Source organism: Chelonia mydas, chromosome 1 (genome assembly GCF_015237465.2).
Source record: "Chelonia mydas isolate rCheMyd1 chromosome 1, rCheMyd1.pri.v2, whole genome shotgun sequence".
NCBI lineage: Eukaryota > Metazoa > Chordata > Testudines > Cheloniidae > Chelonia > Chelonia mydas.
The window spans coordinates 336,629,554-336,656,459 of NC_057849.1; the positions used below are offsets into that span (position 1 = coordinate 336,629,554).

Consider the following 26,906-nt stretch of genomic DNA (forward strand, 5'->3'; position numbering starts at 1 on the left):
CTCCTGATCTACAGTGCCACACATTGTGATGGATCTCACCTCTCAGATAACTGGGTCCCAAACTACTCAGGCTTTACAGACTGGCGCCCAACATCTTCCTAAGCACACACAGGAGACTCTAGGCACTTAGTTCAGAGCCACGGGTCATTGAGAGCAGATCGTTTTAATCAATGGGCAAGATGCTGCATTCTGCTTTAGCTAAAGGCTCCAGATGCTTTTCACATAGAACACGTTATAAATCAGACCTTGAGATTCCACAGCCACGGAAACAGTGCAGCCTCCAAGTTGAACTATAGATGGGGTGGGGAGGAGGGACGGGCGAAACGCATTATATGCCGCAGTTGATACCTGAGAATCTAGGAGAAACAATGGATCCATTACAACCCCTAAGATTGCAAGGAACGGTGGCAAACTCAGGACATACACAGAGTGCCCTCATCCCCAGTCACACCTGATTCAGTCTGATCCTATCGGAGCTTACATTACACAGTTCCCTACCTTTGTCGGCCTCGGAGAGCGCAAGCTACAGCATTTGTGTCAGACTACAGGGAAATCTAGATCGCAGCACGTCATTCATATAGCATGGATACTGCTGGGAAAGCCGCCTCCTCTCTCCTGCACACACAAATTCAATAGCAAGGCTGGAACAACGCAGAATCTCACACCTACTGGCCACTGGCAAATGCAAAAAAGTCTTAATGGTGCCAACAGCAAATGGTTAATACTCATGTGTCAAACTTAATGAGTAGATAAATCGTTTCCCAGAAGAATACGAAGAGTGAACAGTAAATCCACTCAGTGTGGGGTCTGGGCAGGAAGCTTTTGTGCTGTCAGCTTTTGAGACTTCTTAGTGAGCCAAGAAATCCCCCAAGTGAGTCTTCTCACCCACTTCCACGAGAGCCTGTAGGCCGGTCAACTCCTCATTGAGATCAATACTGATCGGTCCAACAAAATCAGCATGGACACTTTGTATCTGTGACCATCAACAGGAGGAGAGAGAGTGAGCCACAGGGGATTTGGTATTAACTCCTGCACAAGTCAACAGAAGAGCTGCCAAAGAGGCACAGACCCCACTACTGAGATGTTCCAAGCAACAGGTGTGGCTGTTTTGTCCCTTCTCTTCCATGTTCTTCATTTTATTTTCAAAACTGAGGAAAAAAGTTTTAATGCAACAGAGCAAGAATCGGTTCTTCAGCATAAAGAAGTTTCAGGGTTAGACATGCGTTTGTTTTTATCCTCTGCCCAGAGGCTCTGGGGGTTTTGGAGTTGTGCTTCGCAGGAGTTTGGTCTCCTAGGAACAAGAGGCTGCTCAGTGCCAAAATATCTCATTGGCCTGGGGTAAATGTCAAACTGTTTTATGGTTTTTCTTAAGTGGCTGCATGGCTCTGTCAATGGAATTTAGATCTTCTCATTTTCAGCCATGAGCTCAAATCTAGCCTGGGGAGCAATCAGCTGAAGTGACCAGGTGGCCGTTGGGCTGCTAGGTGGGGTGACTTGGTCGTCCGAGTCCTATTCGGCAAGGAAGAGTGCCAATATTACAAGAATCATTAAACGGGCATAACAGAACCCCTTCTTTTCTCCTGATCTACAGTGCCACACATTGTGATGGATCTCACCTCTCAGATAACTGGGTCCCAAACTACTCAGGCTTTACAGACTGGCGCCCAACATCTTCCTAAGCACACACAGGAGACTCTAGGCACTTAGTTCAGAGCCACGGGTCATTGAGAGCAGATCGTTTTAATCAATGGGCAAGATGCTGCATTCTGCTTTAGCTAAAGGCTCCAGATGCTTTTCACATAGAACACGTTATAAATCAGACCTTGAGATTCCACAGCCACGGAAACAGTGCAGCCTCCAAGTTGAACTATAGATGGGGTGGGGAGGAGGGACGGGCGAAACGCATTATATGCCGCAGTTGATACCTGAGAATCTAGGAGAAACAATGGATCCATTACAACCCCTAAGATTGCAAGGAACGGTGGCAAACTCAGGACATACACAGAGTGCCCTCATCCCCAGTCACACCTGATTCAGTCTGATCCTATCGGAGCTTACATTACACAGTTCCCTACCTTTGTCGGCCTCGGAGAGCGCAAGCTACAGCATTTGTGTCAGACTACAGGGAAATCTAGATCGCAGCACGTCATTCATATAGCATGGATACTGCTGGGAAAGCCGCCTCCTCTCTCCTGCACACACAAATTCAATAGCAAGGCTGGAACAACGCAGAATCTCACACCTACTGGCCACTGGCAAATGCAAAAAAGTCTTAATGGTGCCAACAGCAAATGGTTAATACTCATGTGTCAAACTTAATGAGTAGATAAATCGTTTCCCAGAAGAATACGAAGAGTGAACAGTAAATCCACTCAGTGTGGGGTCTGGGCAGGAAGCTTTTGTGCTGTCAGCTTTTGAGACTTCTTAGTGAGCCAAGAAATCCCCCAAGTGAGTCTTCTCACCCACTTCCACAAGAGCCTGTAGGCCGGTCAACTCCTCATTGAGATCAATACTGATCGGTCCAACAAAATCAGCATGGACACTTTGTATCTGTGACCATCAACAGGAGGAGAGAGAGTGAGCCACAGGGGATTTGGTATTAACTCCTGCACAAGTCAACAGAAGAGCTGCCAAAGAGGCACAGACCCCACTACTGAGATGTTCCAAGCAACAGGTGTGGCTGTTTTGTCCCTTCTCTTCCATGTTCTTCATTTTATTTTCAAAACTGAGGAAAAAAGTTTTAATGCAACAGAGCAAGAATCGGTTCTTCAGCATAAAGAAGTTTCAGGGTTAGACATGCGTTTGTTTTTATCCTCTGCCCAGAGGCTCTGGGGGTTTTGGAGTTGTACTTCGCAGGAGTTTGGTCTCCTAGGAACAAGAGGCTGCTCAGTGCCAAAATATCTCATTGGCCTGGTGTAAACGTCAAACTGTTTTATGGTTATTCTTAAGTGGCTGCATGGCTGACTGGCTGGGGGGAGGGATAGCTCAGTGGTTTGAGCATTGGCCTGCTAAACCCAGGGTTGTGAGTTCAATCCTTGAGGGGGCCATTTGGGATCTGGGCCAAAAATTGGGGATTGGCCCTGCTTTGAGCAGGGGCTTGGACTAGATGACCTCCTGAGGTCCCTTCCAACCCTGATATTCTATGATTCTATGGATCCTCAGACCCATGCACTGCTCCCTCGGACACAGGCCCAGATAGCCTCCTCGCAAGTCCCATAAAGCCAGACTCACCTCCTGGAGACACTGGAAAGAGGTGATCATCTGACCTGAGCAAACATTCAATTCCAATCCTGTGTATAAAAGGCTTCAAAGATATTCTTGCACTGTAGCTAGCAAGTGTTAGAAGAAAGCATACACCATCTTCTCTGCTGTAGTCCCCTGAGTCTTCACTCGCGTCTCTCCATGGTACAGGAATGTCCTCCTCCTCATGTCTCATGTGTGCCAGCTGTGCTGGGGATGAGAGCCTCCCAGTAGCTTGCAGAGCTTGAATGCCTCACGAGCAGCGCTGCTTTCTCTCACTCCAAGCCATTACCACACAACAGAATTACTTTTAATCCATGTGGCTTCTACTGCACTGAGCTGTCAGCAAACCCCGTACATCCCTGTCTGATAGCTTTATTCACTGCCTTTATGAAGCCATATGTGCACTGAGCATATACAAAAGGGTTAACTGCAAACCCAATAGCTATATAGAAGCCAGAGGGCAAATGGAAATTGAGAGGGTGATGGTTTGAATACTCTAGAGTAGCGTACAAAGAGATACAGTAATAATTCTGCTGGAAGTACGTTTGCATTTAAAGGTAACATTTAATTGAACACAACACGGATGGAGAGCGCTGGCTTGTCAGCTCTGGAGAAGAACATCTTATTTAACCACAGGATCAAGGGCAGCAACATACAAGCCTCTCGCATAGGCTGCCTCAATGCAACTCACACCCAAGGCGTAGGTACCACCTGTCAGAGCAGATTTTCATCACCCTTAGCATCTGGCAAGACTGCCAACAAGGGTGCCAGGCAGGCCCAATCCAACATGAATATGGATAGAGTCTGAGGCCTGATTTCAGTGGGCACTGGATCACACTGAGATTGGGCAGGGCCCTGGATCCATTGCTCCAGTTCAGACCCCTGTCTCGAACCATTGGTAACTGAACTGAGAATAGAGCTGTACTTCAGTTTTCATATCGTACAACTGCAGGAGTTAATACCAGTTTAAGTCCCATGCATTACAGTGATTCTCCAGTGCCCTGCGCCTTGTGGAGGCATCTGCACCCGGGCACAGTGGGTGCCTGCAAGTGCAGAATTCCAGTTTCACACCCGCTTTGCCCAGGTGGAAATGCTGCCAGGAGGGGCAAGGCAGTGAGAGATCAGGCCTTTGGTAGTGTTGGACTATTAGGGTTTCCCCCCCCCCCCCCCCAACTCACTTTCCCCCACATACAGGAGTAGTGAGCTAGAATGCAAAGTCAGCCCCCTTCCCCACAGCATCTGGATATTTTTGGTAAGATTTAAGCACTAACAGACAGCTCTCCCTTGGCTGCCCAGGACGTGGGAACACTTGTTATGGAAATATTGTATAAATACCATGACAACAGGCCCAAAAGCATCCCACACAGGTCCTCAGTTAAACTCAACAGCTGGCACGGAGCATGCTCTCCTACAACTAACTTTGACCAGCCGAATTCAATAGGGTTCTGACCAGAATGTCTTTACATCTCCAGCCAGCAAACTGACCGAATCATCATGCTTAGAACCTCTAGAGTCCCTGGAACTACAGGTTCATATCCCAGAAATATCCACTCAAGCCCTCCTTCCTGGAGAGAAAACTGAAGGGCATCTATAGGAGGGGGATGAGGATATAGGGAGGGGGATGAACAGGTGAGAAGGGATGTACAAAATATTTTCAAACGAAATTGATATGCAACGTACTAACTTACACCTTGAGCATGGCACTTATTCATTGTTCCCTCTCCTCAGTTCTTTGTTAGCACATTGTCTATTTGAGACTATGCTCTTTGGGGTAGGAACCATGATTTCGTGCGAGTCTGAGGTGCCCGGCACAGCATGGCTCCCTATTGCTTGCAAACCCCTGATCGCCCACTTCATTTTAAGTGATCTCCCACAGCATGCATGGGTTCCTTATGCTTAACAATTTGTCCCAACTTGTATTTAGCTCAGGCGAGGTCTACACTAAAAAAGTTAAGAAAAATCCACACCCTTGAGCAATGTAGTTAAGCTGACCTAAGCCCAGGTGTAGACAGCACTAGGTCTACGGAAGAACTGTTCTGTTGACCTAACTCCTGCTTCTTGGGGAGATGGATTAACCACAGCAATGGGAGAACCCCATCCTGTCACTGCAGGGAATGTCTACACTGCAGCGCTACCATGGCAGCATTTCTAGTGAAAACAGAGCCTCAGACACTCTGGATACCTTCCCCAAGCCTGAAGAAGGCTGAGGTTTTAGCACTAGGCATGGAGAGGACAGGATGTACTTCAACGATATTCCAGGGGGAAACCACAACCGTAACTTGGACAGGACAGGTTGGAGAGAAGGTTGGACAGGCGCTCCTTATGGTGTTGCTTCTCCGTGGAAGAGGAGCGCAGCTGAAGCAATCTGTTTCACTTTACACAAAGCAAGAGCAGCTCTTAAGGATCCAGCAATTTCCCAATAAAGCCCGCAATCCACCGAAATTTGATCCCCAATGTCTCGGGTCATTGTTAGAAGATTTTAGTCCCCTAAGAGTTGTTATTTTCCAAAAGCATGGAGGAGCCAGGAACAGCTAACACAAAAATCAGTCAAGCCAGACAACTTCTCCTGGTTAGCCAACTGGCATTCTTCCTCCTAAGCAAAGAGGACTTTGCTCTAGCTGGGCTTAATTTTAAAAAGCAGCTTCTGCTCCCTCCTCCATGCCTGAAGCTGAACAGAAAACACAGGGAAGTTTTCACCCATATTAACAAAGCTTTAACTAATCTTAAGAACATAAGAATGGCCATACTGGGATCAGACCAATGGTCCATCTAACCTAGCATCCTGTCTTCCGACAGTGGCCAGTGCCAGGTGCTTCAGAGAGAATGGACAGAACAGGTCATCATCAAGTGATCCATCCCCTGTCACCCATTCCCACCTTCTGGAAAACAGAGACTAGGGACTCGTCAGAATCTTGCAGAGGATTAATTAAGTTTCTTTATAAAGTTTTAACCTCTCTCTCCAGAAGCATGGCTTGAACTACCAAAACAAGTCACTCTTTTGCTGTGAAAGCCGTGGATCTTTTTATTAATTTCAAAACCAAATATGTTATAAAGTTTCTCCCCAGTGATGTCATGCCAAGATCTCAGAGCAAGCCAAACACTGAATAAAGCCTCAATATCCCTATTGGCTCAAGGTCTCTCTCTAGAGAGTGCTCCAATATGAAAAAAATTTGGTAGAGAGGTTGAGCGACTGGTTCAAAGTAACAATGGCAGGACTGGGAGAACAGAACTCTGGCACCCTGGCTTAATTACCATTAGACAACCTCCAGTCCGGTTTGGAAGCTACAATAATGCTGACAAGTTTGGTGCAGAATCTGGAATCAAGCCAGGGATACGGATTCTTCCCCTACTTTTCTACCATCACACCAGACTCCCACTTGTGGTCTCCAAGGGAAACGCTTGAATTTCTTGAAGAGCCAAGCACTCACATGGAACTTCACGCAGGGGAGAAAATACATTTTCAGTTTAAAATACCAAAGAAAGTTTAAAGCATTTGCTTCTCTTATATACACAAGAACGTCACTCTGCCCCTCCATGCCCCAACCATCCAGGCCACGTCAAAGTACTGCCACTTCTTGGTCTAGTTAGTACATCTAAGATCCATCCTTCTTTCTCCTTACAGACCCCCCCCCCCCAACAACCACCACCCACCATCCTTTCATCCAGGGTCACATCCCCCAGCCAGATGGCTTCAGCCTCCTCCTTTTTGGCCCTCTAACCACTCATCTGTCAATTGACACAAAAAGACAGCAACCAAGTTACATTCTTGCCCAGATGACCCTCCCCACTTTGAATTGTTCCACCAAATCAAAGATCAGGCTTCTTGTCTTCAAGGCCCTGCATAATTCTTCGGCCATTTTGTCCTTTGCTTCTCCAGCAGCTACCTCCAAACCTCCCATGCCACTGCCTAGGCAAGAAGTGCCCTGCCTTAGGAAGTTCACAGCACTGCTATACTCTCTCCATTCAAATCCCTCTGGAAGACCTAACTCTCCACAACGTCTGAGGAGAGTGATCTGGGCAAGAATGTAACTTGGCTGCTACCTCTGTGTGTCAATTGGAAGGGTGAAGATGAGTGGTTAGAGGTCCAAAAAGGAAGAGGTTGCAGCCATCTGGCTGGGAACCGTGACCCCAGATGAAAGGTTTTTATGCTGTAGGGAAGAAGGATGGATATTAGATGCACTAACTAGCTACAAGAGGCACAACTGCAGGGCAATCTGGGATTGTGTTTACAAAAGCATGGGCTCTCTAACACAGCTTCCATAAAGAAGGTTGCATTGAGACATACAAATCCCACACTTCACCCCCACCTATGCCTGTTTTTCTAACCGACATCAGACGCTTCTGAAAGCTTACACACGTTTCAGGAAGAATCATGACTAAACAAGTCCGTTTAAACTAGCTCTCTCTTGGTTTCTATCGGAAGGAACCTAACCTTGCAGGATTACTTTATTTGTACAGCACTTTCAAGACGTGAAGCACTAAACAAGGGACTGATCCAAAGTTCAAGTCAATGGGAGTCTTTACACTGATTTCACTTTGGATCAAACTCTAATTGCTTAGATTACCAGATGAAAAGCAATGGGGGGGGGGGGAAGGAGTCAATCAATCCTGTTTTCATTAAAGTATCCCCAATAATTAAACCTTTAGGGGGTGGGAAAGTGAGAATGTAGCTTTTACTGATGGAATGGTTCAGGAACAGAAGAAATTCTGTAGGACATGCTGAAGTTTCAGTGGGTCTTTAAGATCACAAAAAAAACCCAATCTTTTCAAAGCAGTAGGGAAGAATTATTTTTTGGTCTTCCCCCTCCGAAAGACAGAAGTACTGTACTCCCTTAACTTCATCTTCTATTTGGAAAGACAGGTGCTACCCTCTGGTGGAAATGTTTAAAAAAACCAGGCTCACAGATCCCAAAGCAGGGGATGAAATAAAGGAAGGATGATGGTAGAATCTCAGAACTTCAAACTGAATATCAGGAATACACTAAGTAATTTCTGAATCCATGATCTAGAAATAGAGTTTGGGGGCCGGATTCTATTCTTTAGGACCTATGCAACCCCAAATGGATGAGACTGCTGGCTGGGCATTTCCAGCTAAGGATCCTTGATTCAAAACACTTCCTCCATCCAAGTGCAAAGCAACCTTGAGTAGTCAACATTTAGAATGTGCTGAAAAGGCTTACATATTCTCCTAGAGAGGCAGGTTGATTGGGTGCCTCACCAATGAGTTGGAGAGTGAAATTTTTACTTTTGCTAAGTAGGAAGAGTTTGTGGATACTGATCTATTTGTTACCTAATGATTTCATGACATTTTTAATATGAAAGCTAATCTCTAGCACAGGGATTCTCAAACTAGGGGTCAGGACCCCTCAGAGAGTCACGAGTTTATTACCTGGGAGGGGGATGGGGGGGAGCGTCGCGAGCTGTCAGCCTCTACCCCAAACCCCACTTTGCCTCCAGTATTTATAATGGTGTTAAATATATAAAAAAGTGTTTTTAATTTATTGGGCGGGGGTTGCACTCAGAGGCTTCTTATGTTGAAGGGGTCACCAGTACAAAAGTTTGAGAAACACTGCTATGACTGACAGGTACCTCTGAGAATTAACTATTCATCTGAATCATAGAATCATAGAACTGGAAGGGACCTCGAGAGGTCATCTAGTCCAGACCCCTGCACTCAAGGCAGGACTAAGTATTATATCTAAGTATTAAAGTATCTTCTTTGAATGCACCCAGTGTTAGTTCCATTAGCCTGAATCTTCCAGTAAACATCAGAAGCGTGAACTTGCTGTGTCTTTTGTGCAAAGATGATATAGAAATATTGGAGGGAAAGGAAGAGGATCGGGTTGTCCTACACCTACCATACTCTCCAAAGGCTAGGCATGTGTACTTCCGATGCTCCACAAGCCAGGAGACAACCTTCACACCGAACCAGATCAGCAGCATCCCCAGTGTGGCATCGAGGATGAAATTCATTAGGTAGCTAAGAGAGGGGGGAGAAAACACCCTGTGTAACACTTGAAGATTCAGGCTCAGCTGGGTTCTTAGCTCCCAGGGAATCAGAATACATTCTGATAGATACTTTGGAAATCCCCATTCAGATAAGACAAGCTTCATTATATTCAGCAGTCCCAATTCTCCTTCCCTGTATATTGGTGAGACAATGAAATAACTCCACTAAAGCCAACAGTGCTGTTGGCATAGAATCTATATAAGCGAGAAGCCACAAATGAAAGGAGAATTGGGTCCAATGCCTCCCCTGTTCCCCCGCACCTCCCTCTCCTCCCACAACTCATCTGTAAAGTTCTAAGAAGATTCTGTTCATGATATATTACAGGATCAAATTAGCCTGAGAATATCTTCTATGGCATTTAGGAAATCAGTATCCAGTTTTGATTTATTGTATAGTCATGAACGGTGTGAGATTTTCTTTTCAGAACCCCAAAGAGTGCCTTGAGATAAAGCCCAATTAATGAATATTTCAGTATCTAATCTTTCCATCTTTTAATCTATAACCACCTTGGGAACACTTTAGCAAATCTTCCCTCCCCATACACACTGGCTTATCACTGCACTGTTACTCAGTGTTAAGAGTAATTCTCTGGGATTTCAGTAGCCTCATACATGTTTTAAAGTTGCACATGTGCTTAAGTTTTTTAGAGGATTGGGGCCTAGGCTTTGTATATTTTCTGCCACAGAGTCTATGGACAAAGCCTTGAGACACTAAATTACCTTGTTCAGGGCTCAGGTTACATGGATGTAAATATTTCTATAGTCCCTAACATTAGGGTTATCAACTGTCTAATCACACAAACTCAAACACCCTGCCCCTTCCCTAAGGACCCCCCTTCTCCAAGGCCCTGCCTCGCTCACTCCATCCCCTCCTCCCTCCATCTCGCTTTCCCCCACGCTCACTCACTTTCACTGGGCTGGGGCAGGGGGTTAGGTTGCGGGAGGGGGTGCAGGCTCTGGGCTGGGGCCGAGGGGTTCCAAGTGTGGCAGGGGGCTGAGCCTGGGGCAGAAGGTTGGGGTGCAAGCTCTGGGAGGGAGTTTGGGTACATGAGGGGGCTCAGGGCTGGGGCCAGGAGTTGGGGTGCAGGAGGGAGTGTGGGGGTGTGGGCTCTGGGAGGGAGTTTGGCTGCAGGAGGGGACTCTGGGCTGGGGTGCAGAGGGGGTAAGGGGTGCAGGCTCTGGCTGGGCAGCACTTACCTCGGGTGGCTTCTGGTTGGCGGTGTAGCGTGGCTAAGGCAGGCTCCCTGCCTGCCCTGGCCTTGAGTGGCTGGCGGAAGCAGCCAGCCAATGGGAACTGCGGGGACGGTGCTTGTAGGCAGGGGCAGCAAGTGGAGACCCCCTGCCCCCACCAGGGGCCGCAGGGGCGTGCTGGCTGCTTCCCGGAGCCGCTGGGCCTAGGGCATGCAGAGAGCCTGCCTTAGCCCCGCTGCACCGCCAGACTTTAAGCGGGCTAAAATCACCCGGACTGGCTTCAGTAACCTCCGGGAGATAGAGCCCGACTCCCGGCGAAGCGGGAGGGATGGCAACCCTACCGAACATTAACATATATGTTAAGGAAGTGGGGGGAACAGAGCTCTGCTGCGTTTTTTTGTTTAAATTATAAAGAATCACAGACTTTGCAAACAGATACTCTATTAGAATCGTAGGTTCAACTCTGGGCCAACACCATTTAAAGAGATACTACCAATTTTTTTCTGAGGCAAGTGTTTTTTGTTTTTTTAAAGGCTATAGCTGGGTTTTCAGAGATTCTAAAGCCAGACGGGACCATTGCGATCGTCTCGTCTGACCTCCCGTATACCAAAGGCCAGAGAAGTTTCCAAGAATTCTAATGGAATTAGTCAAAACCACTGAGGGGGAGTTACGTCTAGTATGAATAAAGGATTTGTGGTAAAAGAAAGGCAAACTCTTTCTTTTGATTTACACCCCTCCCCCAGCCTTCTACAATAGTGTGAATGCAAATGCTAGTGCAGGAGAGCCAGAAAGTGACACTGAATGAAAATCAGGTGGAAGAACAAGAGTAACAGATTTCAACACACCTTTACGGCTTTAATAGTACGAAGTACTAATAGCACAGGTAAAGGCAGACATTTTAAACTAGGATTCTCCTCTATAAGGCCTGATTTCAGAACGTCAGACGCGCAAGAGACAATTACACATTTAGCTTGCATATGTGCCAAATGCAATTACAATGTGCAAATATATTATCCATCAATATGTATATGGCACTTTACTCTGAGACCTTACTGTACTGTATACAAGGATACTGTACAAGGACTGGGAGGACCTTCCCTCTCCTGCCCCAAACAGGTCACACAGCAAGTCAGTGTCAGAGCTGGCAACAGAGCCCCTGTCTCCAGAATCTCAGCCACTGGACAGCACTGCCTTCCAGACAACTGCATCGGCACTCCAGGAGCGCAGCTGCCCGTTCATTTTTGCACTTCCAGTAGAGTGCCAGATACTCTGGATGCCCCAGATGCCTCCACCCAGACGAGAAACACAGACTGGTAGATCGGAATGAACAGCATTCAGAGGATCTAAGTCAGTGTCTGTTTCTATAGTAGAGACAATAGATGCAAGTGCATTTAGATTCCTCCAGTCCCAACTAGAGAACATTAATGCAAGTGTAACACCGATAGACCCTGGGCGTCGGCGGGAAGGATCGAACCTGGGACCTCTGGAGCTTAGTGCATAAGCCTCTACCTCATGAGCTAAAAGCCAACCAGCTGTTAGCTAAGGCTGTAGAGCAAACTCATTAATCTCTAAGTGGTCTCGGTGCCACTAGATGGGACAGAACACCACACCCAGAAGGTGTGTGGGTTACACAAGCACACTGCTATACTCACAGAGAGCAGGGATCTTCTGCAGTATGACCCGACAGGAAAACATTAGCAAAATGGATGAAGAGGGCACCTATTGCTTGCTTGGAGGTATCATAAAACCTGAAAAGAATAGATGCAACAACCTTTCCTGTAGCAGCAGTAGAGTATAAGCTGGCACACGAATCACACTTGCGAAGATGGGGACCTCAGATCAAGCCTGGCACAAGGAGCTTTTGTAATCCACAGGTGGGATTCCCAGAAGCCCTCACTGAAGTAAATGGGAGCAGAGGTAGGCCGGTGCCGAGTGCTTTTGAAAAACCCACCCCCACAAGGAGCAGCACGCGCGACTCATGGATTTACACCATTACCAACCATTCACTTCAGAGAGTTCACTGACATGAGCCCCCAGCACACTGAATGCAGCATTAGTGAGGGCGCTATTAGGAAACAGGGTGGGGACGGGGCAGGAGCAGTCAGCCTACATAAGCCCATTCAGCCTGAGACTGCCAGCAAGAAGGAAGTCAGCGTCAACCGTGATGGTGGTTTTCCCATTTGTATCCTGGGAACGGGACCGAATCACCAACTTTGTTCAGAGCCCAGGTAAGATGACATGAGACTGTGAAATCTTTTGGTTACTACTGATCTGGGCCGGATTTCAGCTGGTATCTTAGTGATGAGAGGTTCTCCTGCACAGCCATGAGGCCATTCAGTCCTTGATATTAGACCTGCTTATGCAGCTCTTAGCTACAAATGCACAGGTGTAACAGGCTTCTTAACTTGGCTCTCACTGCAGCGTAACGAAGGGTATGTTGGGAACTGCATCAAGCTTTCTGGAGCTAGTGAGCTGGTAATGCCTGGAGACTTCTCAACTAACAGTAAAAGGTACTAAACAGGGCCAAATACGCCGCAGCATCGAGGATTACAGTAGTGCAGTCAATTTCATCCATACTGTGATGGGAACTTTATAGGAAGTAACACCACCGAGAATTTCAGTCTGTTCACCGTTTCCACGTTGAACATTTAGGAACAGGAAGGGCCTAGAAGCCCATTAATTATCAGAGTAAACATAAAAAGCCGTTCGGAGAGACAGAATCTATTCCCCTTAGTTCAGAGCTTTTAAAAAAAAGCTATTTCTCACCATATCCTCCAGGGACGCCTCTCTTCTTTTGGTTCCTGAAAGCGCTTTACTGTAAAGACAGACAATTAAAGGGCGGAATTACAAGGAAATGAGACCCTACTGTATAATTGGACTAAGCAGCAAGGTTAAAAGGCAGGTTGATTAAGACACACCCTGATATTTCTTTAGAGTCTGTTTTGCCTCTGTTATACTCAGCCCAAGACACACCAAGGCCTTCTCTAGCCTAGGATAAAAGGGTTACCCATACATTTAAGCAACCTAGTGTAGACTTTAACAAATGCGACAATGGTCACATGAGAACCATGGGGAGAGCCTAGAGCAGGGGTGGGCAAACTATGGCCCGGGGGCCACATCCGGCCCTTCAGACGTTTTAATCCGGCCCTCGAGCTCCCGCTGGGAAGCAGAGTCCAGGGGTTTCCCTGCTCCAGCGCTCCAGCCAGGGAGCAGGGTCAGGGGCTTGCCCTGCTCCAGGCATGCTGTGGCTCCGCGCAGCTCCCAGAAGCAGTGGCATGTCCCCCCTCCGGCTCCTACACGTAGGGGCAGCCAGGGGGCTCTGCACGTTGCCCCTGCCCCAAGCGCTGCCTCCGCAGCTCCCATTGGCCATGAATTGCGGCCAATGGGAACTGCAAGGGCGACGCCTGTGGATGGGGTAGCACACAGAGCTGCCTGGCAGCGCCTCCGTGTAGGAGCCGAGGGGGGACATGCCACTGCTTCTGGGAGCTGCTTGAGGTAAGCGCCACCAGGACCCTGCACCCTTGACCCCCCTCTCATGCCCCGACCCCCTCTCGTGCCCCAACCCCCTGCCCCAGCCTTCACCCCCTCCCGCCCTCCAAACCTTGGTCCCAGCCCAGAGCACCCTCCCGCACCCCCAACCTCTCATCCCGCACCCCCACCCAGAGCCGCACCCCAACCCCCAATTTCATGAGCATTCATGGCCCGCCATACAATTTCCATACCCAGATGTGGCCCTCAGGTCAAAAAGTTTACCCACCCCTGGCCTAGAGTCTACCATTTAGATTTGGCCAAGCCGGGAGACTCAGAGCCAAGCCACGGGATCCAGTTGAGCTTTGCAAGCTGGAGCATGAGCAGAGACACGAGAACTGATGATACACATATAAAACTACCAGACAGTTAACACCAGAAATATGCTCACTAGCTTGGCTCAGGCTCTACCACTCTTGGAGTCAGGCATGCCGCTGGCCCCAGGTGTGTGCTGTTATTAGCTTGCCTACTTTTAAACACAGCACTGCGATTTCAAGGATATGAAGGATGTGAGCGCAGTATTTCTTGCCACAAAAAACGGGACGTTAGCAGACAACCCTACAGTGGCAGCTGGCTGCACTGGGTTACCTCGGACGTCTAGGATTTTATCAGTCTAATCTGAGCTATAGAAGTTCTGATTCCCATTCCTAGCTCCTGGTAGTCTCTTTAAGCCTCAGAGATGGTGACCGGATTACCACTGTTACCCTATTAAGTTCCTAAATGTCAGCTAAAGATGGTTTCTAATTGGGAGTGAGAAAAATGATTCAGAAGAGAGAGACAGACACCTGGCCCACTCCAAAATGAAGTGAATTTTAGCACTATAAACGTCCAAAAAAATGGAAAGTAACGTTTTAAAGCTACAAGCTTGATTTAAGTCATGGGAGCCATCATCAATATGCTATCCAACTCGTGCATAACAGGAGTTAACAAATGGTTGACTGCGACTGAGCATGCAGCATGTACAGTGCGGGCAAGTTCATCTTGATAAGAACAATTTCGTTTTCACGTCTCCCAAGTCTGAAAGTGGAGGGGTTTCTATTTAAAACACGTCACTGCCGCAAGACGGAAGCGACATCCTGGACCAAACCAGGGGCATGGCAGAACAGCTCCTGAAGGCCAATAACCATCAAGCTGGGGTTACTAAAATCAGCGCAGAGAAGCATTTACAATCGGTGGGAGCCAAACTTAAGTGAAGACACTCCCACAGCTAGGTCGATGTAAGGCAGCTTACATCGACCTAACCATGTAGTGTAGACCAGGCCCAAGAGCATGTTCAACCTGTCGGTCCACTTGTGAGATAGGTATCCACATCCTGTTTTAAAGAGAGGAAATTAAATCAGAGAGCTTAAGTGACTGGCCCCAGGTCACACCAGTAGTCAGTGGCAGAGCTAGGAATATATTGAATTTCTCCAGACTCCCAGCCTGGTATTGTAACCCCTTGCCAACAGTCCTTCTCCCACGTATAAACAAAGGCCGCAGCGATACACAGATTCTCACTTGAGACTCTCCTGGAAAAGGGAACTAGGTTAAGGGTGGAGTGGATGCAAGATGCAGTTGTAGTACAGATCAGCACTTGTCTGGGCACAGGTAATGGGATTTTGCGTTCATTTCAGAGAGTGCTCACGCACACAGACTACGTCACTATGCTTCCCTTGTCAGCCCTGGAGGGAGAGGGAATTACATTAGCATAGGGAGAACCTGCGAAAGCAGCAGGATCAGGGAGAGATGGAGAAAGACTTCCTCAAATACAGATGGATGTTGCAGTTGAGAAGCTGATGTCCGTAGCTGTGCTAAGCTGGCTTAAAACGTGTTACCTCATCTGAGGTGCCTGCTTTCCATAAGGTGGTTCCACTGCAAGGGTCTCCAGAAGTGCCTCACACTCACGTACCCCCCAGCGACTGGAGGTTTGAGCCATCTACTTCAACTGCACACCAGAAGTTAGACAGACATACGTGTCTGTCTGTCTTCGGGCTGGCTGGCACATATCGCTCTTGTGCTTCCTCCCACAACTTCCAGAGGAGGAGGCCATTCTCAGTGATTTTCCTATTGATGAAGACTGAAAGTTACCGAAAAACTGCAGAAATTCATTTCTAGCCCAGCCACTTATCACTGCTCCCACGTTTATCATCTGGAGGGGGGGGCTCTGTGCAGATACGTTCCAAGGTAGTAATGGGCTAGAGGCACGTTTGGACTGGAAAAGCTGTTTGTCAAGATTGTTTTGGCTTGTACTGTACATGGCGACACGAGCATTGTAAGGTGGTCTCAGAAAGGGCAAAGTCGATATCCCAAAGAGCTTACAGGAATTGTCCTAGTCCATGTTTGTGCGGTGCTTAGCAAAATGTGTTATGGCCCCTAGGTCCCAATACAAATGGTAACTACCTGACAATCTGAAAGCAGTGAGTATAGCATCAGATCCAAAAACTATGGCCTTCCAACTAAGTCATATGAATCAGGAAGTTTATTCTAAAGAGAAAGTCAGTAATTAAACACAGAAGTTGGTCTGATTTAGTTGGTGTTGGTCCTGCTTGATTTAGTTGGTGTTGGTCCTGCTTTGAGCAGGGGATTGGACTAGATGACCTCCTGAGGTCTCTTCCAACCTTTATCTTCTATGATTCTAAGATGGATCACAGCAGGCCGTTTGTTTTGAAAAGCTTTGCCAGCTTGGAGGGGGACCCCAACACAGTTATTTGGAGTCAGTGATTGTTTTCCTTCCAGGTCAGAAAGTTTCAGACACTACAACTACCAAAAAAAGTGTTGCCCCCCCTCTCATCCCATTTCCCACGGGTGTACTCCAGCTGAGCCGTCAGTGATAGATTGATGGATAGTGCCATCTAGTGGGAGGCTGGGTGATGCCATGTCACCAGGATACCAACACACGTGAGCATCAGTGAATAACCGTGATGTATAATCCCATTAGAGAAGATATCGCTAGGGGATATACGGTGAACTCTAATAGCTGAACCCTTATCAATGTACTAGACGTGCCGGCTGAAGTAGCTAGGCATGATTATTAATTATATTAGCAATAGTCAAGTAGTTACTAAGCTGATGACAGAAGGAGTCTGAACAGGCCTTAAAGTGGGGATAAGACTGGCTACCTTGAAGCCACTGTACTTAGGCTCTGCAATCTATTTGCTTTTCAAAACATTAGAAGATTCAAAATAGGTATGTGCTGAAACCACTGCCTATCATGCCACCACAGACTGTCTCATTTTCTTGTACTCCCCCATCCACCTGTTGTCTCTTCTCTTATACGTTGGTTCTAAACTCTTTGCGGGGGGGGGGGGTAAGCACCATCTTATTACGTGTTTGTGCAATACCTGCACCAGGGTTCATCACTAGGAATCCTATCATATCTGCAGAGATCTGCAAGCATGGAACAGGGAAGTAAGTGACGCTGGGAAATTCTGTCCTCAACTTTCAACGGAGGCTCTCAGAAATGCTTTACTCACCCTCACAGTAGAGGAGCAAGGATAAAGTTATTTGAGGTTTGTAAAGAGTATCCTTGTTTTAGAGACTGGGGCACAGGGAAATTCAGTGATTTATCCAAAGTCAGATAGGAAGTCTGTAGGCAAAGCCACCTTGATTGCACTCTTTACATGCCAAGGCAATATAGATATGTCATAATAAGTACCAGCAGTGGTAATGATTGGAGATCTGGGTAGCCAGACTCCTAACCTTGGGTTCCAACTACTAGTCAAGCCTCACCCTCTGCATTTTTCCATAAGGTAGAAGATTTTGTTGACAGGAACAGACGATTTGCCACACTGTATCAGACAGAAGTCCATCTAATCCTGTAATACATTAACAGTAGCCACTACCAAATGCTCCAGAGGAAGGTGCAAAGAACCCTTGTAATCAACAATTATGGCATAATCTGTCCATATGGGAAGTTATTTCCTAACCTTCCCCACCACCACTGAGTGGACCTCAGGTATTTTTCTTCTCTCCTAGTGTTGCCCACTCGTGATTTTGTTGAGTCTTGCAATTTGGTGTTTTTAGAGCCCCAGCTCTCAGAATCTTGTGATTAATAGACAGATTTTACTTTCATAAATTTCTAGCCTTCATAGTTAGGGGAAAAAGCCTGAAAATGTGACCCCTGAAGGCTCAAAACACCAGAAGGCAAATAAAGATTCTAAAGATCTGTCATGGTTCCTTCCCCACTCTGAACTCTAGGGTACAGATGTGGGGACTTGCATGAAAACCTCCTAAGCTTACTTTTACCAGCTTAGGTTAAAACTTCCCCAAGGTACAAACTATTTTACCTTTTGCTCTTGGACTTTATCGCTGCCACCACCAAACGTCTAACAGATATATAACCGGGAAAGAGCCCGCTTGGAAACGTCTTTTTCCCCAAAATCCCCCCTTACCTTTACACCCCCTTTCCTGGGGAAGGCTTGATAAAAATCCTCACCAATTTGCATAGGTGAACACAAACCCAAACCCTTGGATCTTAAAAACAATGAAAAAGCATTCAGATTCTTAAAAGAAGAATTTTAGTAGAAGAAAAAGTAAAAAAGAATCACCTCTGTAAAATCAGGATGGTAAATACCTTACAGGGTAATCAGATTCAAAACATAGAGAATCCCTCTAGGCAAAATCTGAAGTTACAAAAAGACACAAAAACAGGAATCTACATTCCATTCAGCACAGCTTATTTTATCAGCCATTTAAAGGAATCAGAATCTAATGCATATCTAGCTAGATTACTTACTAAGTTCTAAGACTCCATTCCTGTTCTGTCCCTGGCAAAAGCATCACCCAGACAGAGAGAGAGGGGCTTTGTTTCTCCCTCCCCCCAGCTTTTGAAAGTATCTTGTCTTCTCATTGGTCATTTTGGTCAGGTGCCAGCGAGGTTATCCTAGCTTCTTAACCCTTTACAGGTGAAAGGGTTTTTCCTCTGGCCAGGAGGGATTTTAAAGGTGTTTATCCTTCCCTTTATATTTATAACATGCTCTCATGATTTAAGTCTGATTTTTGAATGAAGGGGTGATAGTACTTTTAGATAATACACAGGGTACCTACATATTTCATTCTGATTTATAAACAAAAGCCTATTACTCTAAACCCTTGACCAGTTTAGAAAAGCAACAACTAAATACACTACATATGCCAACAAATCTCAACCTATAAAAGATTTTTTCGCAACAAGCAGCAGCCCTTATCAGGACCATGCATGGAGACACAGGCCTTTCAGTGTAGCTTGAAGATCAACAGGACTGGTGTAGTTTGGACCAACGGTGGGAACAGATTCCAAAGCAGAGGGGTCCCTGATGCATAAGCATTACTGGCAAAGCCGTCTAAAGTTGAGAGTAAGTGATCCCAACATTCAGATGGTGGAATCTAACTTAGCTGTTACCACTCAAGAAAGATCTTAGAGTCACTGTGGATAGTTCTCTGAAAACATCCATTCAATGTGCAGCAGCCATCAAAAAAAGCTAACAGAATGCTAGGAACCATCAGAAAAGGGATAGATAATAAGACAGAAAATATCACATTACCTCTATATAAATCCATGGTACACCTACATCTTCAAGACTGTGGGCAGATATGATCGCCCCATCCCCCCAAAAATAGATATATTGGAATTGGAACAGGTACAGAGAAGGACAACAAAAGTGACTACGGGTCTGGAACAACTTCCATATGAGGAGAGATTAATAAGACTGACTTTTCAGCTTAAAAAAAAAGAGATGACTAAGGGAAGATATGCTTTTTTTGCCTCTGTCTTCACGAACAAGGTCAGCTCCCAGACTACTGCACTGGGCAGCACAGCATGGGGAGGAAATGACCAGCCCTCTGTGGAGAAAGAAGTTGTTCGGGACTATTTAGAAAAGCTGGATGTGCACAAGTCCATGAGGCTGGATGCGTTGCATCCGAGAGTGCTAAAGGAGCTGGCGGATGTGATTGCAGAGCCATTGGCCATTATCTTTGAAAACTCATGGCGATCGGGGGAAGTCCCGGACGACTGGAAAAAGGCTAATGTAGTGCCCATCCTTAAAAAAGGGAAGAAGGAGGATCCTGGGAACTACAGGCCAGTCAGCCTCACCTCAGTTCCCAGAAAAATCATGGAGCAGGTCCTCAAGGAATCAATTCTGAAGCACTTAGAGGAGAGGAAAGTGATCAGAAACAGTCAGCATGGATTCACCAAGGGCAAGTCATTCCTGACTAATCTAACTGCCTTCTATGACGAGATAACTGGTTCCGTGGATGAAGGAAAAGCAGTGGACGTGGTGTTCCTTGACTTTAGCAAAGCTTTTGACGCTGTCTCCCACAGTATTCTTGTCAGCAAGTTAAAGTAGTATGGGCTGGATGAATGCACTATAAGGTGGGCAGAAAAGTGGCTAGATTGTCGGGCTCAACGGGTAGTGATCAATGGCTCTATGTCTAGTTGGCAGCCAGTATCAAGCAGAGTGCCCCAAGGGTCGGTCCTCAGGCTGGTTTTGTTCAATATCTTCATTAATGATCTGGAGGATGGTGTGGATTGCACCCTCAGCAAGTTTGCAGATGACACTAAACTGGGAGGAGTGGTAGATATGCTGGAGGGTAGGGATAGGATACAGAGGGACCTAGACAAATTGGAGGATTGGGCCAAAAGAAATCTGATGAGGTTCAACAAGGACAAGTGCAGAGTCCTGCACTTAGGACGGAAGAATCCAAAGCACGGCTACAGACTAGGGACCGAAAGGCTAGGCAGCAGTTCTACAGAATAGGACATAGGGGTTACAGTGAACGAGAAGCTGGATATGAGTCAACAGTGTGCCCTTGTAGCCAAGAAGGCCAATGGCATTTTGGGATGTATAAGTAGGGGCATAGCGAGCAGATCGAGGGACGTGATCGTTCCCTTCTATTCGACATTGGTGAGGCCTCATCTGGAGTACTGTGTCCAGTTTTGGGCCCCACACTACAAGAAGGATGTGGAAAAATTGGAGAAAGTCCAGCGGAGGGCAACAAAAATGATTAGGGGACTGGAACACATGACTTATGAGGAGAGGCTGAGGGAACTGGGATTGTTTAGTCTACAGAAGAGAAGAACGAGGGGAGATTTGATAGCTGCTTTCAACTACCTGAAAGGGGGTTCCAAAGAGGATGGATCTAGACTATTCTCAGTGGTAACGGATGACAGGACAAGGAGTAATGGTCTCAAGTTGCAGTGGGGGAGATTTAGGTTGGATATTAGGAAAAACTTTTTCACTAGGAGGGTGGTGAAACACTGGAACGCGTTACCTAGGGAGGTGGTGGAATCTCCTTCCTTAGAAGTTTTTAAGGTCAGGCTTGACAAAGCCCCGGCTGGGATGATTTAATTGGGGATCGGTCCTGCTTTGAGCAGGGGGTTGGACTAGATGACCTCCTGAGGTCCCTTCCAACCCTGATATTCTATGATTCTATTCTATGATATGATAGAGGTCTATAAAATCTTGACTAGTGTGAAGAAAGTGAATAAGGAAGTGTTACTTACTCCTTCACGTAACACAAGAACTAGGGGTCACCCAATGAAATTAATAGGCAGCAGGTTTAAAGCAAACAAATGGAAGTATTTCTTCACACAACTCACAGTCAACCTGTGGAACTTATTGCCAGGGGATGTTGTAAAGACCAAAACAAGAGCAGGGTTCAAAAAAGGACCTCCATGAACTTTTCTAGTTCATCAATGGCTACCAGCCAGGATGGGTAGAGACGCAACCCTATGCTCTGAGTGTCCCTAGCCTCTGTTTGCCAGAAGCTGGGAGTTGACGACATAGGATGGATCACTTGATTGCCTGTTGTGTTCATTCCCTCTGAAACACCTGGCACTGGCCACTGTCAGAAGACTGGATACTGGGCTAGATGGACCATTGGTCGGACCCAGTATGGCCATTCTTATATTCTTAAGTGCTTCTGTTGATAGTGCACAGGATGGAATGCTTCAAGAAGGCCTCTAGTAGGCAGATCCCAACCCATTTAGGGCTTAATAGGTCCAATCCAAAGCGTTATATGCCACCTAAAAACCAGGCAGCAGGTGGAGATCATGGAATTCTGGTGCCAAGCAAGCAGCCACCTTCTGCACCAGCTTCAGGTATCACGTTGACTTACTGAGTAGCCCCACAGAGACTATGTTACTGCTCTGCGTTCTAGGTCTCAGAGGTATGGCTCACAGTAGCTATCCATGTGTCTAGTGGTTCATTTTTTAATTCTGCTAAACTCTTCACCTCAGCGATATCCAGTGGCTGTGAGCTCCACAGGCAAAATATATGCTGCATGAAGTAGAACTGAACCAATAATTAATTCTTCAGTTTGGGAGCCAAACCAGTTTGGTGCCAAACTGATTTACTGGGGTTTCTTACCAAATGAAAACAAAAAAAATTGTTCTAGGTCAAAACAAAATTTTTCAGCTGACCCAAAATGAATTTCTTTGTGTTTTAAGTGGTTCTTTTAATATTTTTAAAAAATTAAAAAGTCAAAAGCAAGAAAAAAGAAAACAAAACTAAAACTTCAAAACATCATGACAAGGACAAAATGAAGCTTCTTGACTTTTTAAATTTATTTTTGGCCTCTCAAACGAGGTTGAGATCCCACTACAGAATCGGGTCCCAGACCGGTGGGAAGAGTCCTTTTAGGAACCAAGTAGACATGTCGTGTGAGAACACCAATTTGCCCTGGACAAGCTGCACCTTGATGGAGGAAAGCACGATGCCTTGATGCTTAAGGTGCAGCAGGTAACCAAGGATGGACTGTAAAGACGACCTTACTGGGGAAATGCCATGCCTCTCCACCAGCAGGCGAACCGCTTCCACTTTGTCAGGCAAGTTGCTCTGATGGAGGGCTTTCTGCTTTCCAGGGGGACTTGCTGTACCTGACTGGAGCAGGCCCTTTTCTCCGGGTTCAGCCAGGCAGCACCAAGCCATGGAGGTGAAGGGAGGGAAGGTTCGGGTGCAGGAGCCAAACATGGTCTTGCGAGAGGCGATCCGGATGGTTGGGCAGTGGCCATGTGGGAGCCACAGCCAGATCCATGAGCATGCCGAACCAATGCTGGTGAGGCCACGCCAGGGCGATCATGATGACTCGCGCCTTGTCTGCTTTGACTTTTGCCAGGATCCTGCTGAGCAGCGGAATCAGCGGAAATGTGTACATCAGATTCCCTTCCCATGAGAGAAGGAAGGCGTCAGTGAGGGAATCCCTGCCTAGGCCCTGGAAGGAGCAGAACTGCTGGCACTTCCTGTTCTGCCTGTTGGCAAACAGGTCCACTCGGGGAGTTCCCCACCTTTGGAAGAGTACCTGGACGACCTCCGGGTGGAGGGACCATTCGTGGTGAGAGAAGGACCTGCTGAGGCGACCCGCCAGCGCATTCTGGACACCGGGGAGGTGCGACACCTCAAGGTGGATGTCATGCTGGATGACAAAGTCCCACGGTCAGAGTGCTTCCTGACAGCGTTGACGAGCGGGCTCCCCCTTGCTTGTTGATGTAGAACATCGAGGCCATGTTGTCTGTGAGCATCCATACCACTTGACTGGAAAGATGTGGCAGAAAGATTCCACAGGCTAGGTGGACTGCTCTGAGGTCCCTGACATTTATGTGCAACGTCAGCTCTTCTAGGGACCACATTCCTTGGGTTTGCAGCTCGCCGAGATGCGCTCCTCAGCTGAGGTCGGAGGCATTCAATATTAGAGATACTGAAGGTCGAGGACTCTCGAACGGAACTCCTTCCAGGACCACCCTCGAGTTGGTCCACACTGCAGGGAGGTAAGTACCTTCAGTGGGATCGTGATGACTTTGTCCAGATGATCCCTGGACTGGAAGAAGACTGTAAGCCACTGTTGGAGAGATCACAACCTGAGCCTCGCATGGCGGACGACATAAGTACATGCCGCCATGTGACCCAACAGCCTGAGGCAGACCTGGGCTGTGGTGAGGGGATATGCAGAGATGCTGGCAATGAGACCTGGACCATCTGCCGAAGTCCTCAGAACGGTGCCAATCACTAGGCGAGCAGCTTGGGCGGTCCCAATAGTGGGGCTGAAGGGACAGGCGCACTTCCATGGGTCTGCACCGCGTCATCAGAGATCAGCGTCTGGAGCCTGACAAGTGGTGTCAAGTCCGGAGCCCAGAACTTCATTGGGCAGGCCACCCTGTGTCCGAGGTGTGGTAGCTCTGTGTGGGCGAGCACTGGCGGGACACTCCCTGTGGTGAGGAGCAGTGCTGCACTGATGGGGACTGGTGGAAAGGTCCCAGGGCAGGTTTACCCCTGGAATGGGGCACCGCCGTAGCCAGCGTGGGTGGCACCGGTAGCACTAGGATGTCTAACCTGCTCGACCTGAGCTGGGGCCCGACTCCCGCTTGGAGGTGAGGAGCTGCCCCTCACGGGTCTTTGCTCCCCTCCAGCCCTCTCCTTCCCTTTATGGGATGTAGGAGATCGTCCCCTCCCAGACTTTCTTTGCTTTGACCCCGGTACCGAGGAGGGAGATCGGCATTGGTCCAAATACGGCACCTGCAGAGTGCTCTGCACCAATGGAGCGGTGCTGGGCAGAGTCCGATCTGGATGTCTCTGATGCCAACGCTGACTCCACAAGGAGCGCCCAGAGACGTATGTCCCGCTCCTTTTTTGTCCAAGGTTTGAAGCCTTTACACATACGACACTTGTCGCTGATGTGGGTTTCGCTCAGGCACCTCAGACAACTACTGTGAGGATCGCTGATGGGCATCGGCTTTTTACAGTGGTCACAGGGTTTGAAGCCTGGGGATCACGGCATGCCCCATCCCTCGGCTGAGTCCCATCCAGGACTAACTAACTACTACACTAAGTTAAAAATTGTTAATAGTTTTCCCTATCTACAGGAGAAAAGTTTGCAACAATGGTTGAGAGAGAGAGAAGGCTTGCCGAAGCAAGATGACATTCCAGCACCATTACTGTCACTAAGAAGGAACTCAGGGTGGGGAGAACCGGCGGCGCCCTTTATACCGCGGCATACAGGCGCCACTCCAGAGGGCGCCACAGCCAGTCCCCTACAGATACCGCTGAGGGAAAAACTTTCAGCACCTGTGCATGTGGCAAGCACACACACGCCTACAATGGAATGGACATGAGCAAACACTCGAAGAACCACCACTATTTGTGCATTTCTCACGGCCACTCCCTTCCACTCAAAGCCAACTTAATGGGTTACCTAGAATGTCCAGCTAGTGCAGCATGCTGCAATTTTTCTTCCAAGAACCACCAACCATGCTACTGATCTGCAATTTGCAATCCTGTCAGCAAGAATCTGGGTCTATTACAAGTAGCCTTCCAAGCCTTGAATGGGCTCACACCCAGTTACCCACAGAATGGCCCTCTCCACTCCCTTCGCTTCACAGCACACTTGGAGCAATCCAATGGGATGCTTTGGATTATAAACGCTAGTGTTCCAACTCATGGGAATATGGCTCATGGCTTTCTCCTGATATTGTCCAGGCCTCACCCTGCTCAGCTTTTGAGCACTGATGCAATTAGAGCCTCATGTGGGATGGATAGTTAGGGGATCTCATCTCAACACCCTATGCACCAGAGAGAAAGCAAATTTAATACCGATCAACTCTAAACAGACAACAGCAAATAGAATTCCAGTTTAAGTTGAAACTAAATAAATCTCTAATAGATGATCCACGTGGACCAGGACACTGGACGTTAAACTACGTTTGCTGGGCTGGAGACCCAACTCCCAGTCTTCTCTCCCCATGATAGCACTCCTTCAAATTGCTCATCATCCAGAGCAGTTTGTAAATGCTAGGCCTCATGGTGATTCTAGACTCCAGAGATAGTGAATGACCTGCCAGTTTATCCAGTCAAGCTTTCTAGCACTGTAGCCTCGGGACCCAGCAAAGCATTAGCACATAAGAACAGTCATACTGGGTCAGACCGAAGGTTCATGTAGCCCAGTATCCTGTCTTCTAACAGTGGCCAATGCCAGGTGCCTCAGAGGGAATGACCAGAGCAGGTAACCAGCAAGTGATCCATCCCCTGTTGCCCATTCCCTTCTGGCAAACAGAGGCTAGGGACACCATCCCTGCCCATCCTGGCTAACAGCCATTGATGGACCTGTCCTCCATTAATTTATCTAGTGCTTTTCTGAACCCTGTTATAGTCTTGGCCTTCACAACATTCTCTGGCAAAAATTTCCACAGGTTGACTGAGTTGCGTGAAGAAATACTTCCTTTTGTTTTAAACCTGCTGCCTATGAATTTCGTTTGGTGACCCCTAGTTCTTGTGTTATGAGAAGGAGTAAATAACACTTCCTTATTTACTTGCTCATACCAGTCACAATTTTATAGACCTCTATCATATCTTCCCCTTAGTCGTCCCTTTTTTTCCCCAACCAGAAAAGTCCCATTCTTATTAATATCTCCTAATACCCCTAATAATTTTTGTTGCCCTTCTCTGTACGTTTCCCAATTCCAATACATATTTTTTGAGATGGGGCGACCACATCTGCACACAGTATTGAAGATCTGGGAGTACCATGGATTTATATAGAAGTAATAGGATATTTTCTGTCTTATCTATCCCTTTCTTAATGATTCCCAACATTCTTTAAGTGCCATTTCCAGTCTAGTTTGGAAACATTCCAAGCAGCCACCACTTCTCTTTGGAGATTATACAGGATTGACACGTTATTGCAACAGAATGTGTGTAGTGCTTGCTATCAAAGGATGGAAACGGAGCCTTTTTTGCAATAAAATTAAATTTCAAGGCTACTTGTGTCTCTTGTTCTGTGCATGAGAGAAAGGATTATGGGCCAGTTCAAGGCTGTTCAGCTGGAGAAAGGTACTTCAATCCCACATCTAAGATCTGTTAGAGTTGAAGTGCAGAGAAATGTATCAAACTGGAAGGGAGTAGCTGTTTAACAGCACCTGCAGACCACTGAGCAAACTATCCAGCTGACCATTAACCTGGCAGCAGGAGCTTCCGTGATCATTCTCATTG

At 47.2% G+C, this 26,906-nt stretch overlaps 1 protein-coding gene across 2 annotated transcripts in view; it reads right to left on the reverse strand.

The window, feature by feature from the left end:
* Positions 1-26,906, reverse strand: part of LOC102944591 (store-operated calcium entry regulator STIMATE) — a 71,188-nt gene that overhangs the window by 24,451 nt on the left and 19,831 nt on the right. For both annotated transcript variants that reach the window (XM_037889344.2, XM_037889345.2), the window contains exons 2-4: positions 13,210-13,258; positions 12,096-12,191; positions 9,102-9,223 (exon numbers count right to left, since the gene is read on the reverse strand). In XM_037889344.2, the coding sequence (XP_037745272.1) occupies positions 9,102-9,223; positions 12,096-12,191; positions 13,210-13,258 (267 nt within the window). The remainder of the gene's footprint in view (positions 1-9,101; positions 9,224-12,095; positions 12,192-13,209; positions 13,259-26,906) is intronic.